Source organism: Manacus candei, unplaced genomic scaffold, assembly GCF_025592945.1.
Source record: "Manacus candei isolate 608988 ecotype Guabito, Panama unplaced genomic scaffold, ASM2559294v1 h1tg000071l, whole genome shotgun sequence".
NCBI classification, from domain to species: domain Eukaryota; kingdom Metazoa; phylum Chordata; class Aves; order Passeriformes; family Pipridae; genus Manacus; species Manacus candei.
The window spans coordinates 5,660,771-5,677,700 of NW_026138119.1; the positions used below are offsets into that span (position 1 = coordinate 5,660,771).

At 48.4% G+C, this 16,930-nt stretch overlaps 2 protein-coding genes across 2 annotated transcripts in view; one reads left to right on the forward strand and one right to left on the reverse strand.

Annotated features, from left to right (window-relative positions):
• Positions 1 to 16,930, forward strand: part of SH3GLB2 (SH3 domain containing GRB2 like, endophilin B2) — a 118,652-nt gene that overhangs the window by 57,973 nt on the left and 43,749 nt on the right. The gene's annotated exons all lie outside the window — the stretch shown is intronic.
• On the reverse strand, positions 713 to 15,750 carry DOLPP1 (dolichyldiphosphatase 1). The gene is made up of 8 exons (XM_051807744.1): positions 15,648 to 15,750; positions 7,021 to 7,121; positions 5,337 to 5,421; positions 4,970 to 5,069; positions 4,025 to 4,123; positions 2,606 to 2,734; positions 1,984 to 2,073; positions 713 to 1,541 (listed from the first exon to the last, which is right to left on the reverse strand). Exons 1-8 carry the CDS (start codon positions 15,721 to 15,723, stop codon positions 1,505 to 1,507), a joined length of 717 nt encoding a protein of 238 aa, XP_051663704.1. The 5' UTR covers positions 15,724 to 15,750; the 3' UTR covers positions 713 to 1,504.

Consider the following 16,930-nt stretch of genomic DNA (forward strand, 5'->3'; position numbering starts at 1 on the left):
TGTCCATGCACAGCCCTGAAGCACTTGGAGTTTAGCCCTTGCCAGGTGAACTCATGGGTCACAGAGGTCGGAGGCATCACCAGCACACAGAGATGGCAGGCACACTCCCACAGAGACACAGCATCCAGAGAGCCACTGGCCAGACGGAGAACCAGAATGGAAGAAGGATGGAAAGCAAAACTTGCTTGCAGGAGTTCAGCATTCAAGGCTACAACTGCAGAACCCCCACCTATCAAGCTACTGTGGTCCTAGCAGAGGCTCCTGCCAGTTACAAGTTTCCTACTTGAAGTTCATGGCTGGATTCTAACAGGACTCTTCAAGGAATAGTTCAAAGAGCAGCTGAGCTAGTTATTAGTCATTTGCCTTGTTCATTTATGGTTGTCACTGTGTTCATTCCTAAAAATCCCTCCCTTAAACTGTAACAGAAAAAAAAATTAAAAATCCAGTGCTTAAGACAGAGACCAGCAACTGAATTTTGTAAGGCTTTGGGCTGACTCTTGCTTGTAAGAGCACAGCACTGCTTGTAACCAATGGGCTTCCCAGTGCCCTCAGCACTCTCAGTACAACAAAAGCTGTACAGATCACAGCAACCCTGAGGTAATAAAAGTATAAAGGAAGAGATGGAATAAATGTGAGATATGTATGATAATCTCGCCACCTAGAAGAGATTCTGAGAAGGACACTCTTGCTAATTACACAACAGGAGCAGCAGTGGAAAAAAAAAATAAGAGTCAGTATATTTGTGTTTTTCCTTTGTTTTACACACACACTCCCCTTAATTGGTATCCATGCAGGCTTCCCTGCAGAACTGTCACTAGTGTTAAAAATCAGATCTTTATAGTCTGTCTTTCTGTCTGTACAAAGTGCAGTTGGAATTGATTTTTATCTCCCAAACTGGTTGCAGAAAGGAAAGTCTTCCTCTCCCTTCCATCTAGGTCACCCCATCCTAGTTCCCCTCCCTCCTAAGAAGTTTGTAAGAGTTAAAAGCCCTACTTAAACATGATCCACTTGAGATTAGTTTTGTCATCTTCTTCCAAAAAAGAAAAACCCGAACCAAAAAAAAAGAAAAAGGCAAAAAAAACCAGAACACACAATCAACGCCTCACCCGCCCCAAAAACAATAGTTCCATTTAAAAAAATAAATAAATAGTGTGTATATTTCATGCTGAAAAAAAAAAAAAAAAGTCACAGAAAGGATTCATTTTTGGTTTTCCCTCCCCCGAACACGACACCAGGCATTTCCTCCCCCCTCCCCTGACGTAGACAGGATGGTACATTCGACCGGCAATGTGCATCTGTGTTGGAAATGAGCTTCTACTCCTGCACGGTCCCACATGCATCAGGGAGCAATCCAGCTTAGCTGCTAAAGCAGAGCAAAGGCTTTCAGGTTTTTGGGTATGGTCCCTGCCTGTTCCTTTGGTCCATCTGTTTAAAGGCTCCTTTGCTGCTCCCAGGTCTCTGCTCTTGTGTGTCTCCGTTAAAACTCTGGTCCCGCCTTCCCGCGTCACTGGAGCTTCGTTCCCAGCTTGCGCTGTCTGTTCCTGCAACAACACAGGGGGACAGGTGAGACAGGGGACACCACCCCTGTTGGGGATAAAACCAACCAAACCAGCGGGAAAACACAGGAGGATTAAAGGAAGGCCCTGCTGAGCTCCACACAAAACTAAAGCTGCGCCCGACATACCCTACAGGGAGATCAGCCCTTCCCAGTCCTAAACATCCACCCCATCTCCAGTGTACACAGCATTATAAACAACTGCCTGCAAACACCAGAGAGCTGAAATAATGCTTAGATGAAACATTCTTAAGTCCCACACTCCCTAGATTCACCTCTCAGATGCAGCTGTTAATCCACAACTTGGTATTTTTCTTTACTCTGTGCTATTCTACCCACGGCAGTGGCTACGTATCAGAAAATTAATTAATAACTGCATCTAATGAGTCAAACCAGCAACAGCTCCTCCATCCCCCAACAAAACTCACCTTGCTTCTGCTCTTGTGACTGTGTACTCAAACCACAGGATGTTGGGAATGAGGCTGGTGTCTCGGATTAAAAAGAACTCTGAAATTGGCCTGAAAACAGACAAGGTGGGGGAAAGGGGGAAATAATTAGACTTTCTCCACCATGATTTTGATTTAACAAAAAAACAACCAAAACAAAAAGAAAAAGGCACAAAATATGCTCCAGAATTAACAGTACTATCCTATCACTTCAGGCTGGGAAAAAGATTCCTCATTACATTTAATCAAAAGCTCTTTTCTTTCCTTATACAATATTTCCAGACTATATCACATGTAAATGGCTTTGCAATTTTACTAGGTCATTAGACATTCATTAAGAAAGGTCTGTTCTGCTTGCAAAGCTCCTCCAGCACTCTGCCACACCTCTCAGCTTTAGCAGGGCTTTACAAACGTAGCAGTTGATTAAATTCCCTCTCTTCCCCACCCTTAAATCGAGGACATATGATCCTTTGTATAAGCATGCACAAGAAAACATGGAGGAACAAGTAGGTTACACAACAGTCAGTATGCAAAACTGGGACAGAGCCCAGGAATTCTCATTTCTAACATCTGTAACAAGCCTGCACAGAATAAAGAGCCTTACCACGCAGCTATCCTCGGGAAGAGAGGAGTTAGGATCTCTTGTGTGAAGGCAAACCAGGCTATGGCCATAATGCTTCCTGCCACACCTCCATATAGGACTTGGCTCCAGGTGTGGTAAAGCAAATAAACCCTGCAGTGGAAGAAAAGAGTCACCAGACAGGCTTTAAAACAAGAGGAGGCAAGACTCGAGAGCTGAGGTTCCACTGGACTTGCAGATGCTGTGAGTGAATTATCCTGCAGATGTTAAAAGTGGGTATCTTTTTTCAAAAAAAAGCTGGCAAAAATACTGGGGGGGAAAAAACTGGGAAAAACTCTTCCCTGCTACAGCAGTTTCAGCTTAGAGCACATCTACTTTGAGCTTAACTCAATAACACTCCACATTCTTCTTCATCTATCCTGATCAGGTGAGGAACTGTTACTGTTGGTTCCTCCCCAGGAGACTTCCAAAGCCAGTAACAAGGTAAGTCCCCTCCAAGCCACCAAAACTGGGGCTTGAAGGCTTTTAAGAACATGGACAGCATTTTTGCTGTGATTTTGGTGCTCTCCAACGTAACAGGCACGAAGGCTGCACAGCTCAGTGGGACTGCAGCCATCCAGAAAGCTGCACTGTTTGCCTGTTATCTGTGTGCACAAGCTACATTCAAAATTCTTTTCACCCATATATCATAAAGCCATTATGATCATCTTATCTGACCCTCTGCCTAGCACAGGCCACTTGATTTCCTCCAATTTTTTTTTTTTAAATTAGACTACATACCTGTTATGAATTTAAAATAATCAGTAATAAGGAATCAGCTGTAGTGTACAGTCAACTGTGCCAACAGGTAATTACTTTCCTGTGAAAGACATGGCCCTATTTCTAGCTTGAATTTGTCTGTTTTCCAATCACTGGAGCTCACTTGATATTTGTGGTGTGTGCATACAATTGTTTTTTTAAATCCACTAAAGGGGGAAAAAAAACATGATCAAAGTTTTGTTTTCTTTATTCATCTTAATACAAATCTTGCAAGTCAAACAGCTATAAATGTTTTGATTAACTAATGCTCAAGCAAAACAATCAGATTGATCAACTGTAGCAATCCACGTGCTGCAGAGGCTGCCGTGCCAAGGCATGGGGCAATGATTCCACGATTAGTGCTGGAAAGAGGGTGAGGCAGTGAGGCTGGAGCATGGGAATGGAGCCCATAGGGAATTGGTACAAGCTCAGCTGATTTGGGGGTTTATAAATGCTTCTGTGAAGCACCACACATGCAGCACCTTTGCTTATTGGAAGGGTCTCGTGGCAAAAAAGCGACTTCCATAAAGCTCCGACTTGTACAGCGCAGTCGAGAATCAGGTCGGAAAAGCAGGATAAGGAATGACAGGGCTGTGAGAAGCCACGGGACTGTATGAGAGCATAAGACAAACAGTTGCTCCATACCTACTATATGAGACTAGCAAAGCCACTGTGACGAGGCAGATGGACAGCACATGTCGCCATAGTAAATCCAGAAACCTCGCATTGTTTGTTTGGTGCATTCTGAAAGAGATGGAGAGCCATTAGCACAGGGCAGGGAGCTGGGCAGGCCTTACCTCTGTCCTCACTCCCTCGGGAACCCTAGGAAAGCCCTACTCCAGTGGGGCCATGGGCAGCTCGACCCCATCCCAGCAGCAACCTGTCCCATGGCAGCAGTTACAGAGCAGCCAGAGAGCCACTCGTGTGTCTCTCCAGCTGTCAACAGGGATTGCTGTGATGGAAGGCAGAATGCTCACAGTTACTGCAGCTGGTGTGAGAGGCACATGCTGAGCATATGCAACAGGGAGCCAAGACATCAGTCCCTCCATCACCCACACAGCCAGGAGGGACTGTGAGTTTTGTCTTCCTCCACACGTGGAGCCACAAGGCAGAGCCATGCCCCAGCAGGAACCTCAGGAAAGCACAGCCCAGCATGTAAACCCAGTCCTTGGAAAGGGAGGTGAACTAAAAGGTCATGCAAGTGGGCAACAGATATTACCTAAAAGATTGCAGATGACCCCACTGACAAACTTAGTAGACACATGAGAAAGCAGCTCTTCTTTCCTCCTCCCTATTCTCCCCCTCTTCCCTCACACTGGGGGATCATCATAGCTTAGAAAAAGAAAACTGGGAGACCTGTACCCCAACAGGTAAAAGGAGGCCCACCCACACCCTCCAGTTTTCAGCCCTGGTAACTCCAGCCCTACATTCAGATGGGGACAGACATGCTCCATCCACCCAGGCCACAGTAAATTGTGCAGGGCCTCAGATTTAATTCCTTTATCCCACTCAAGTGGCACCCGGCAAGGGAGACACATATTTCAGGTGTTTCAACATATTAACAGCCAAAACCTGACTTGGAATTTTTACCTTAAATAAAGGAACAGAAAGGAATAGACAGAGAAAAACCACATGAATTGGGAGTGGCTGGACGGCATCCCATATTTTGTGGTCACTGTTGAATGGGCTTCTGGGAAGAGAAGAAGAAAGAGTATGGTCAAGGTCTACTCTGTACCCAGCAGCTGGAACACTCCAGATGCAAAGCCAGAACACTCTGCTGGAATATGTGCACACAGTTCACAGGACACATCCCTGCTCAGATGGCTCTACCAGCCTTCCTACACCCAAACATACAAAACCAACATGAGGCAAAGGGGAAAATACCCTCCAACCCCTCACAGTCAGCACTCCACTCAGAACTCCACTGACACCACGACACCCACGGTCCATTCCCTACCTTCACACGGCCGAGGCTCCCGGATTACATTTTTTATTAACCAGTTCACTCCCTCGTTGAACACCAGCCCTCCCAAGAAAGAGATCTGTGAAGGCAAGACAGCTCTGTCACCCCCTCTAAAAGACCCTTCCACTTACCAGGCTCTCTCTGTTGACAAAACCCCAAACATTATGTTTCTAATTTTCTTTTTTGACTACCAGAGTTAAAACAGCTTCCAAATTCACTATGTGAGGAAGGAAAGCACTTATTTTTCAGATCACTTTGTGTATTTGGCAACACTTTGTGTATATGCAGCTTTTCAGCAGATGACACAAAATGAGACACAAATGACACTGTACAGCACTTCTGCCAGGACATTTCCACCAGCAAGTGTAGAAAGTGGCATTTTTTTAACAGGGCAGGTTTTTGGGGATTGGCTTTTCCAGATGACCAACGGGGGAGTGCAGACACTGTTATTTGGGTAAATAGCTTAAAATAAAGGTGACTTTTTAGGCTTTCTGTCTTTTCCCTCTATGCCTATTTTCATCTTGAAGTTGCTGTCTTCAGTTCGAAATGGATCCACATTCTGAGCTAAGCCAGGCTGGTAGCATTTATTTTTACTCTTTAATTCCACAGCCCATACACCTTCCCTAAATTAGTCCTGCTGCTGTGATCAGATTCCCAGCTGGTGATGACACTCTGCCTCCTTAACACTCAGTCCCATTCCAGATGACAAAGGAATTTTTCACTCCATATCCTGAGCCCTGGGTCAGGCAGTGTCTCTCTCCAGCTCAATGGTGACTTCCCACACGAAGAACCAGGAATCAACCTCCACAATTGTCTCCTTACCAACACCTAACAAGTCCCTGTATAAACCCATAAATCTGTTCAAGAGTTACTCCAGCTCATTCTCTCTTTTGGGTCAACAAGAGACTCTTAGGTTGCCAAAACTTAACAGCTGCCTTTCCTAGTTAGAAGGCCCATTCCCAGGTCCCTCAAGCCACTGGTTCCCATGACACCATGGCCCTGTATTAGAAATCTGCTGTCAAAACCCTTTCAGTGGCCCCTATTTTATCTGTTTACTGAGGGTAAATGTTACAAGAGGTTTATACAGAATTTATCCATGACACTGATTCCCAACTACCTTTCAGAGCAGACAGAAAGCATTACGTGTTACAAGAATTCGGACAGAAGAAAGCCTCTTCAGTCCCTGGTATTCAATTCACAGTTGAGAAGCAGCCCTTAAAGACAGATCCACTCCCCTGGGAATCTGTAGGTTTTATTTTGTATCCCCTTTTCCATCTCAGTAGTTCTAAGAAAGTACATCCTCCTGAGTTACACACACCATTTCCCACATATGCTGCCCAGCTTGCAGGAACCTACTAAGTGCTATGATCCTACTGGATCTTGGGAGTGTTCCCACTCTGCAAACAGCATTCTTTACCTCCTCAGACATCTCCCTCGATGGTTTTGGACAGATCATGTACAAAACACACCACAGAGCAACAGAGAAATCAGCAAAGGCTGAGCAGCCTTTTAACCTGGTACTGGTGCTAAGTGTCTCCTGCTGTTCTGTGACAGGAAGATGCCTTACCTAGGCTTGCACTTTAAAGAGAGAAAAACAAGTGTGAACACAGCAGCACCAGGTGACAAAGGAAGAGGCTTTAGTCATAAGGAGAGGTTGGGAAGGGAGAGAAGGACTCACCGTGTGAAGCTCTCTCTTGAATATGATGAGTGTTACAAAGCCAACAATAATGAATATTGGACCAAGACTCAAATAAGCTAAAAGCTGACCAGAGAAATCACCTGGGGGAACAAACAAGAGACACAAATCAGTTTGAACTTCACAGGTAACTTGCCTGCCACCAGAGCATGGCCCAGCTGGAGCCCTGGATCACTGGGAGCAGAGGGGCAAACCTGGGTTGCAGAGTGACCCGGAGGAGCCGAGGCAAGGAGACAGCAGTGCTCACATGCAGGCTCAAAATCAGGGATGAGAGGAGCCTGGCATCCTTCAGCAGAGTTTGCTGCCACCCAATTTACAACAGTGACCACAGGTGTGGGCCCAGAGGCACTTCAATCCAACATAAGCACAGGCTGCTGCAAAAGAAGCAGCATCTTTCCCTCCCCCTCATTCATTTTGCCTCCCTATGCCAGCAATTACCAGCAAACACTCCCCAAACAAATCCTTTCCCATTCCCTTACTAAAATGGGTTCATTTTCAGCTGGATCAGCTTCCTAATCTGTCTCACCATGTGTCTGCACGAACACTAGCATTAGCAAAATGGGGAGGAAATAAATAGCTAAACAGAGCAGGAGATAACAGGGAAATAAAGGAGACTCTGCCTTTTTAACCAGTAGCCCCCTTCTATGACACAGAAGGGGCTTTGAGCCTCCAAACCAAATAACTAATGGTCTAGTTGTCCCCGAGGGAGAATCAGGGAGCAGCAGTGAGACCTCGCAAGAGGTCATAAGATCCCTCAAAAACTTTGTCCTGAACGATCCCAGACACAGAAGCATGCAGCAACAGTAAAGAGCAGCTGTGTGTTTAGATCCATGTTTCTCTTGCCTCTCTTCCCAGAAAAGGGACACACACAGAAGCATTTTGAGAGAAGATGGCAGCGTGAATTCCAGGGAAACACAAGAATAGAGTAATTTTGCTCCAAGATCAGCAATTCATATCAGAAGAGTGAGAACTGTCTACCTGAGAATCTTTAAAGACAGAAGTCACCACAAACCCACTGTATGAACCCAGAGAGCAACCAAAGACATGGGTGCTTTGTGTACTGGTTCTGAGACCAGATCCTCTCCATCCCATCACTAAACACAAAAGGATCAGCCTCCACACAAATTTATCCTTCCTCTCTCCTCTCTAAAGGAAACAGGATGCCTCTGCAAGGCTGAGCATTGGACTCATTCCTAGATCAATTCCACTGCAAGATACTGAGTCTCCCCAGCCCACGCACCCACATTTTAAAGCAGCACTTGGCAGAAAGGACTTTAACCTCAGCCTCTCAGTGCTGGGACTGATAAAGAAGTTATTGCCCTGCTACAACAAAGTTCATGCTGCTGATGTTATTGCCACATAGCTGTGGCTACACCAGGTACAGTGCATGGAAGCCTCTGGAATCCCAGACTCTAGGTTAGATTTGGGAACCAGCAACAGCATCAGCAAGGATTACTAGCAGGAGTGTTAGTCTGCACCAGTGAAATTGGGAAGATTTGGAGGACAAAATACCCAAGCACACTGAGCTTTCACTGAAGTGAGGTTCTATTTTGGTTTTAACCTCAGAAGCATCAGAAGACTCTGAATTTGAAACTTTTCCTGCACCATATGGCAGGTTTGCCTCACATCAGGTGGGTTCCAAATGCTTCCAAAGCAGAACAGCAACGGATTTGTGGCAGCACAAAGAGGATGCGACAGGATCAGTTACCTGGCAATTGAAAATCAAGCCCCTTATGGTTTTACATAAATCAGAAACTCTCAACAAAATGAATCCCATCTTCAAGGAATTCATGAGACAAAGCACCAGACAATCAAACTACCCCAGAAGCCTTAGGAATACTTTCCAATAGTCTCACTTTCAGCATTACCAACTGAAGAGAGCTCATCATCAAGGAATCACCACATTTCAGATCATTCACTCTGTTAACCCACAGTACATAAAAACTCAGCACTTCCAGACTAGAAGCTGTAATTTTGTCAAGTAGAAACCAAGTTAAATTATTTATCTTGGGGGATTCTATTTCTTGTGCAGATGGTGGAGGGATACTTAAGTAAGTAGTCTTTTAATTTAAATAGGACCAGCAGTACCAAATTCATGATCCTCTGTTATGTCACATGATAACATTCCCAATAAATCAAACCACCCAGACTGCACAACTCCCATTGATTCTGAACACCTGCCTCTCCAACTCTGCCTGGAAACACCCTGGACAACTGGGAAAACGGGAAGATTTCCTGTCATTCTGCAGAGAAGAGGTCTGGCCAGGTTTCTCTCCTTAAATTTGTCCAGTGTGAGAAGAGATCCAGAAAGTCCCAGAGTGCAGAACCAGAAACCATCACTCCCAAATGTTGCCTGCAAGCACCAAGTCCTTTATCAATCTTAACACAAAAGCTCCTCAAACATTTCAGGTGTCCATTTAGAGCAGAACAGACAGCATTAATCATACTTCATATTACTGTAGCTAACAGCAATTAAACAGGCACATCCTGAAGCCACTTTTTCTAGGGGAGGAGGCAGATAAATAGCTGAGCACTATCTGAAGGAGCTACACCAGCAGCCCACAAATGCCTGGCTGGATCAGCAGCTCCAGGCAGAGCTGCATTAACTAAACCAGCTCCAAAATGAGTGGAAATCCCCAGTGAAGGAGGCAGAGTGAGCTCTGAGAGCAAGGCCAGCGCTGATCACCGCACAGAGCTCCGGGGGCCTCCCAGCCTGATTACTGATGTCACTCCCATCTCCTCTCACGCTCCAGTGCGCTCCCAGACTTATTCCCAGGGAAAGGAGACGTGCAGGAGAGCCACGGTTTGAAGTCCAGTAAGATCTAGCAAGCAGAACTCCCCCCCTCTTTTTTTATAAAGATTAATTTTCCTTTATTTTACTAAGCTTGGGAATTTTAAAGCAATTCCTCCAACCGGTAAGAACAGAGACAAAACCTCTGCAAAAATGCAAAAGGAGAATCTATTTAATGTATACCTTGAGGTTTGTTTAGTTTTAAATTCTGCTTTTTTTACAGTCCAGCCTTCCCTGGACATCCTCGGGAGCTCCAAAAGCAAAAATACAGAAGGCAATAGCTCATTTTTGGGCAGCCAAGAGATAAATACGTGCAGCACTATACATAGCTCAGACACACAAGGCTATTTTTTTCAGCCTTCATTCAGCATCTACTTCTGCTCCAATTCAACATTTTACCCAGCATTCTTTCGGTGGAAATATCCGAGCTCCACCACATCAGCCTAACCTGTATAGGATGCAAAAATGTGAATCAACAGCCCCCAAACCACATCCTACCACAAGATTGAGCTTTGCCACCACCACTTCCTATTGAAGCATCTATTTGTGGCCCTGTTGCTGGTCGTGTGTTCTTGGCCAAGTGCATGTGTGCAAGTTGCACAGACAACACGCGGTGTATGTGTGTCATGGGCATTTACATCACTAAATATTCGTGCTCTAAGAGAGCCATTTCCTCAGCTTGCACACGTGGGACAGCAGAAATATCTTCAGGAGGCTTCAAATTATGGCATAAAGGCAGGAATCAAACTTCTGCAGGGAGATTAAACATAAACCTCTGCATTAAAGCAGCCAAATAAGAGAGGGATCTGCTTCTTCCAACAGATACTGCTCAGCTATGGAATGAGCCCTGACTTGTGAGCTCCCACCCTGCACAGAATCACAGGAGGGTTATCAGAACAAACATTCCTATAGGAACAGCACGTGCTGACACTGAACAGCAACACAAACTGCTGAGCCAAAGCACCCACACAGCCCCAGCACCTTTGCTCTGATGCACCTCTTCACCCATGGGGTAATTCTGCACACCAGCCCCTCCAGCTCTGCCTGGCTGTAGGAAATAACCTGGGCAACTGGGAAAATGGGAAGATTCACTGTCATTCTGCAGAGAAAAGGTCTGATCAGGTTTGTCTCCTTAAAGAATTTGTCCAGTGTGAGAAGAGGAGGTCCAGAAAGTCCCAGAGCTTTAAGAATCCCAGCTGCACTGAAGAGAGGAAGTTTTTTTCTTTTCTCCAAATAGTAATTAAAAAACCCAAACAAACCAGGAACTCAATGTTTCTCCAGTGAAACTCACCCTACAGACAGGAAGTTCCTGAAGATGAGTTTTAAGCCTGCAGCACAAAGTCATCCCATGCAAAGCAATGAATACGGGAAAAAACAACCCTAATTATACACATGACATGACAGGATTTAGTTCAGTTGTTATCAAACAAAATCCCTCAGACTCAGTGTGAGCCAATACCTTCAGAGTAGCATCCAGTGCTCTGCAGCAGTGAAAAAGGCAAGAAGAACATCTTTAAGAGCAAAACAGAAGTTACTGTTACAGCACTACAAAAATTTATTATGCAATTCTGGTGTCACAGCTAAAAAGGGAGAGCACACACAGGGAAGGCAAATTGAAAGAGGACAAAGATAAGTATGTGACAGCAGCCATTCAGAAAACATCAAATAACTCAGATTTTCAGCTTGAAAAGGAAAGCAGAGAATGTAACAGTTCCATAAAGTCATGAATTATATGGAGAAATGGACAGCAAACAATTGTTACCTCTCACTGCACATGAGAAGGAGAGCGTTTGATGGAATTACTGAGAAGTGAACTTAGAAAAGAAACAATAACCACATTAAGCTGCAAAGCTCAGTGCCAAAGATACTGTGAGATCCAAAGCGGAAATGGATTCAAGGAGCAATTAGACATACAGCTTTTATACATCCATCAAAGGACTTAACAGTCCTGATGCAATCACCAGCTCATTACTGGAAGGACATACAGAAGAAGGATTGTTCCTGCCTACCTGCCAGCAACCCAGCACTGCCAGATCATCCCTTGGTCTCACCAAAGTACAACTGCTGATAAGAAAAGCTTCAGGATCAAAAAATTCTGAAAGCAGCACCAGGCTGACATTTTTCCAGGCTGTCCTCTGCAGCAGCATGCTTTAGCACACTCAAGCAGCACTGCCATGGCTGGTTTCTTGTCCCTGTGTTTGATCCTGACATTCCCTAAGGGCAGTATTTCAGCTCTCCAAGATCCCATTCCTCAGACCAATGTGCAGTTGATTACCACAACGTTCATCCGTTGTTCCTCATTTATTTTGCTCAAAGTGGACATCACAGAAAGCCCTGGAGAGCTGTGCAGCCACACAAGCAGTAAGGATGGGTTTGGTGTATCACTACTGATAAGGAAACACTAGATAAGGACAGGGAGGATCAGCACCCTTCGGGAGACACCTCTCCCCTTCACATTTACAAGAAGTAGCCCAAAACCAGGTTTTGTGTGGCAGGCACAAATCAGCAGTGACAGCTTTTTACCTGCTCACAGCGAGCGGGACTGTCACTCGTGGCAGATGAAAGCCAGGGTGGCAGCAGTTCTGTGCTGGAAGTCTTTAAAGACCTGAGATTTTAAGAGCTGGTTGCCACAGAGGCTCAGCAGCCTCGGGATCAGCCAAGAGCCAAAGCTTTTTGCCACACAGCAGTGCATGACATGCCAAGACAGCTTAATAATTTATGTTGGTAAAAGCAGGATCTATTTCTCGTTCTGACCCTCTCAGCAGCACGAGGCCACATTAACTCCACAGTGCTGAGCATGCTGCCAACATCATTATTTTATAAATATACATTATCTAGAAGCTTTATGGACCTGGACTTAAGCTGTACACAGGCAGAACCTAAACAGCTTTCTAAATAAAGTCAGAGCACTTTCCCCAAATCCAGGCAAAAGCATCAGACCTACCACCTTACTGCAAGTCATTTTTTCAGACCACAATGTAGTCTACCCAGACTTTAGTAAAGCCTTTGAAGCCATTTCCCACAGCATTCTCCTGCAGAACATCCATGGCTTGGGTGGTGCACTGTTCAGTGGGTAAAAAACTGGCTGATGGCTGGGCCCAGAGTGGTGGGGAATGGAGATAAATCCAGCAACACCTCTAAAACCAGGGGTGTTCCCCAGGGCTCAGGTTCTGTTTAATATCTTTATTAATGATCTGGATGAGGGGATGGAGAGCACTCTCAGGCAGTTCACAGATGACATCAAGTTGGGCAGGAATTTTGATCTGCTGGAGGGCAAGAAGGCTCTGCAGAGGGATCTGGACAGGCTGGATCCAGGGGTGAGACCAACTGTATGAGGCATAACAAGGCCAAGTGCTGGGTCCTGCACCTGGATCACAAGAACCCCATGGAATACCCCAGTTTGGGGGAACAGTGGCTGGAAAGCTGGAAAAGGACCTGGGGGTGCTGTTTGACAGCAGCTGAACATAAGCCCATCTATGCCCAGGTGGGCAAGGCCAATGGCACCTGGGTTGTACCAGTAATGGTGTGGGCACAGAATCAGGGCAGTGACCATCCCCCTGTGCTGAGCACTGGTGAGGCACCACCTCCAATCTTAGGGTCAGTTTTGGGCCCTCACAACAAGACACTGAAGGGCTGGAGCGTGTCCAGAGAAGGGATGGAGATGGGGAAGGGTCTGGAGCACCAGGAGCAGCTGAGGGAGCTGGGGGGACTCAGCCTGGAGAAAAGGAGGCTCAGGGGGGACCTTCTCACTCTCTGTAACTCCCTGAAGGGAAGGCAGAGCCAGGTGAGGGTCAGGTTGTGCTCCCAGGGAACAAAGGACAGGATGAGAGGAAACAGCCTCAAGTTGGGCCAGGAGAGGTTCAGGCTGGATAGTAGGAAAAATTTCTTCATAGAAAGGGTTGTCCAGCCCTGCCACAGTGTCCATCCTCATCCACACATAACCCTCATCTCAGTGCTGATTTACCCCCCCACACAATCATCTCCTCCCTTTCCCTGTGTAAGACACTCTCAGTGCAGAGAGAAAATAATCAAGTTATGTCACATTGCTCAAGATCTGACAGATAACCCTTGTGCAACAACTTCCACCACCTTCATTTCCCAAACCAATCCAACAAATGGAGCACAGAATGTGCTCTGTGTATTCTGCTAGGTTCAGATAAGGAGATGAGATACAGAGATGAATCTATCAGTCCTACTGGGAAGATTATTCCCCATCTCCCTCAAACTGTAAAATTAACATATTTGAGAAGGGGGATGGCAGAAGTGTGTACAGGGTGAAAGAAAATACAAGCCAGAAAAGGAAATGCCAGTACTTCACATAAAGTACCTCATAAAACCACAAAACAGCCATGAGAGGGAGGGCCAAGAAATAATGCATCTCCAGTGCCAGATCTTTTCAGTTGCTGTCACATTTCAAGTCTCCTGGCTAAATGGGCACTTTCAACCCAGAAGATCCCTAAGCACTGTAGAAGCTTTAGGAATTGCACTACTGAGAGGAGCTTTCATCAGGAACTAAAATTCAGCTATCGAAACGGGACATGCAGCAACACAATGCAAGTTAGGGGGGACTCACTGGGAGAACTGGAAATACTGAAAGAGTGTTAACACCAAAGTGGGATTTTGAGTACATGTTCAATACTAACACTCTGACACTTCATTTTTTTATTATCTACAAGCACTTAAAACCAGCAGAGCACAAAGCACCTGAAGGGGAGCTCCAAAGGACCACAGTTACTGATGAGACACCACTTATGCTGCTGCTCTCTGAACACAGACTGGTTCCTCTGGCACAGTGACAGATCAGGGATTCATCCCACCACAACCCGGGCCAGGCTGCTCTGGTGTGCAGCACCACAGGGATCCAGGGGCACAGGACCTTTATGGATCACACCTGTCCCAGCTGGAACAGCCCATCCTGTATTCAAGCACCCACCTGGACCCAAACCCACCTTGCCACAAGCTGAGCTACAGGACACCCTGTGCCTGGAGTCCTCCAGGCATTTCCCTCAGCACTCCCTGACTAAAGTGCTCCCAGAAAAGCCATCAAACCCACCTCGGGGACACGGCCACGGTGCCACTGCCCTGTCCCCAGCACTGCCACCAAACCCACCCGGCATCGGAGCCCACCTCAGGGCAGGGACCACCCTGTCGCTGCCTCACTCCCCGCGCTGCCACCAGACCCACCTGGCAGCCAAGCCCACGCTGGGGACAGTGACAGCTCTCACAGCCCCCAGACCCACTGGCAGCCGAACCCACCCTGGGGACAGAGACCACCCTGCCATGGCCCCGCTCCCTGGGGTGCCACGAGGCTCCCCAGAGCCCGCTGTCCCTGTGTCACCGCACGCCAGACCCCCAACACGGGAGGCAGGGAGGTGACACCGACCCCACCGTGCTGCTGAGGGGAGCGGCACAACGTGGGTGGGACCCTCGCCTCGAGGCCGGGGGCTACCACACATGGCGAGGGGGCTGCAGGGGGGGCCAGGAGGCGGTGTGGAGCGGGGAGGGCGGCACTGGAGGGCCGGGACGGCGCCGCCCCCTCCCCGGGCCCTTCCCCGGGCCCCCCCTCGCAGCCCCCCATCCCGGCGCCCCCCACCGCGCATGCGCAGTGCCGCTCCCGCCGAGGCTCACAATCTGGCAGCGCGCCCCGCCGCCCCCCAGCGCGCACGCGCGCCCCGCCGCCCCAGCGCCGCGGCTCAATGGCTCACTATTTGGCAGCCGCGAGCCCGGCCCTCGGCGGCGCCGCGGGGCGGCGGGAGGGGCCCCGCCGCGGGCCGACAAGGCGGCGCGGGGGCCCGTCGGGGGCGAAACGGAGCGTTACCTGCAGGGTACTCGACGTGAGTGAGGGAGACCGGCCGCCACGGTGCGGGCAGCGAGCACTCGCCGACTGCGGCCATCTTACCCGGATACCGGGCCGGGCCGCCGCGGCCAATCGGGGCGCGCTTAAGGGGCGGTGCGGCCAATGGGCGGGGGCGCGGGGAGCGGCGGGCCAATGGCGGCGCGCGGCAGGTGAGGCGCCGGCCAGCCCAGCACCGCCCAATTAAACACCCGGCCCGGGCAGCGCCGCAGCCAATCGGTTGCCGGCACCGCTGCCCAGCAGGGGGCGGGCACAGGGAGGGGCGCAGCCAGTCGGAAGAAAGGCGGGCGGCAGAGCGCGTCGTCATTGGCCGGAGGGGCGGTGCGGATTAGCCAATCAGCGACTCGCACTGGCGGCTGCTCTCAGCCAATGAGCGGCGGCGCTGGCGCGGCGGGCGCGGGGCGCTGAGGCGGGGGCTCGGCGGGAAAATGGCCGGGCTGGGCCCCCCTCACAGCCCTGGCGGGGACAGCCCGGGCTCCCCTCACAGGCCTCACACCCCAGTGGGAACAGCCCCGGGTCCACTCACACCCAGGCGGGGACAGCCCGGGCTCCCCTCACACCTCTCACATCCCCAGTGGGAAAAGCCAGGGATCTCCTCACACCCCCGGCGGGTCCCGCTCTGGGCTCCCCTCACACCCCTGAGGGGGACGTGTCTGGGCCGGCCTCCCCTCACACTGCTCCTGCAGCCCCCTCAGTCGCTGTTAAAAAAAAACCAACAAAAAACACATTAAAAAATACGTGTTTTTTAAATTAGAATCGTTCATTTTAAAAGGGTATTTCTACATTCACCTCCACCTTGCAGCATCACTGTGCTACCCCGAGCACATTTTTACTTGCACCACACAGGAGTGATTCACTGATAAGGTCCAAGCTCCGTTGAAAATACATATTTATTTGAGGTTTTTTTAAATAACACTAAGAAGAAGATGGATTTATATAACCACATCCAGCTCTGTAAAGAACGAGCACCTCCCCTTTGAATATGCACACGTGAAAATAAAAGCCTGGAATAAAGTCATCGAATCGCAGAAGGGTTTGGGTTGGAAGGGACCTCAAAGCTCCTCTATTTCACCCCCTGCCATGGCAGGGATACCTTCCACTAGCCCAGGTTGCTCCAAGCCCCGTCCAACCTGGCCTTGGACACTTCCAGGGACGGGGCAGCCACAGCTTCTCTGGGCAACCTGTGCCAGGTTCTCACCACCCTCACAGGGAACAATTTCTTCCTACTATCTAAGCCCTGGAAGAAA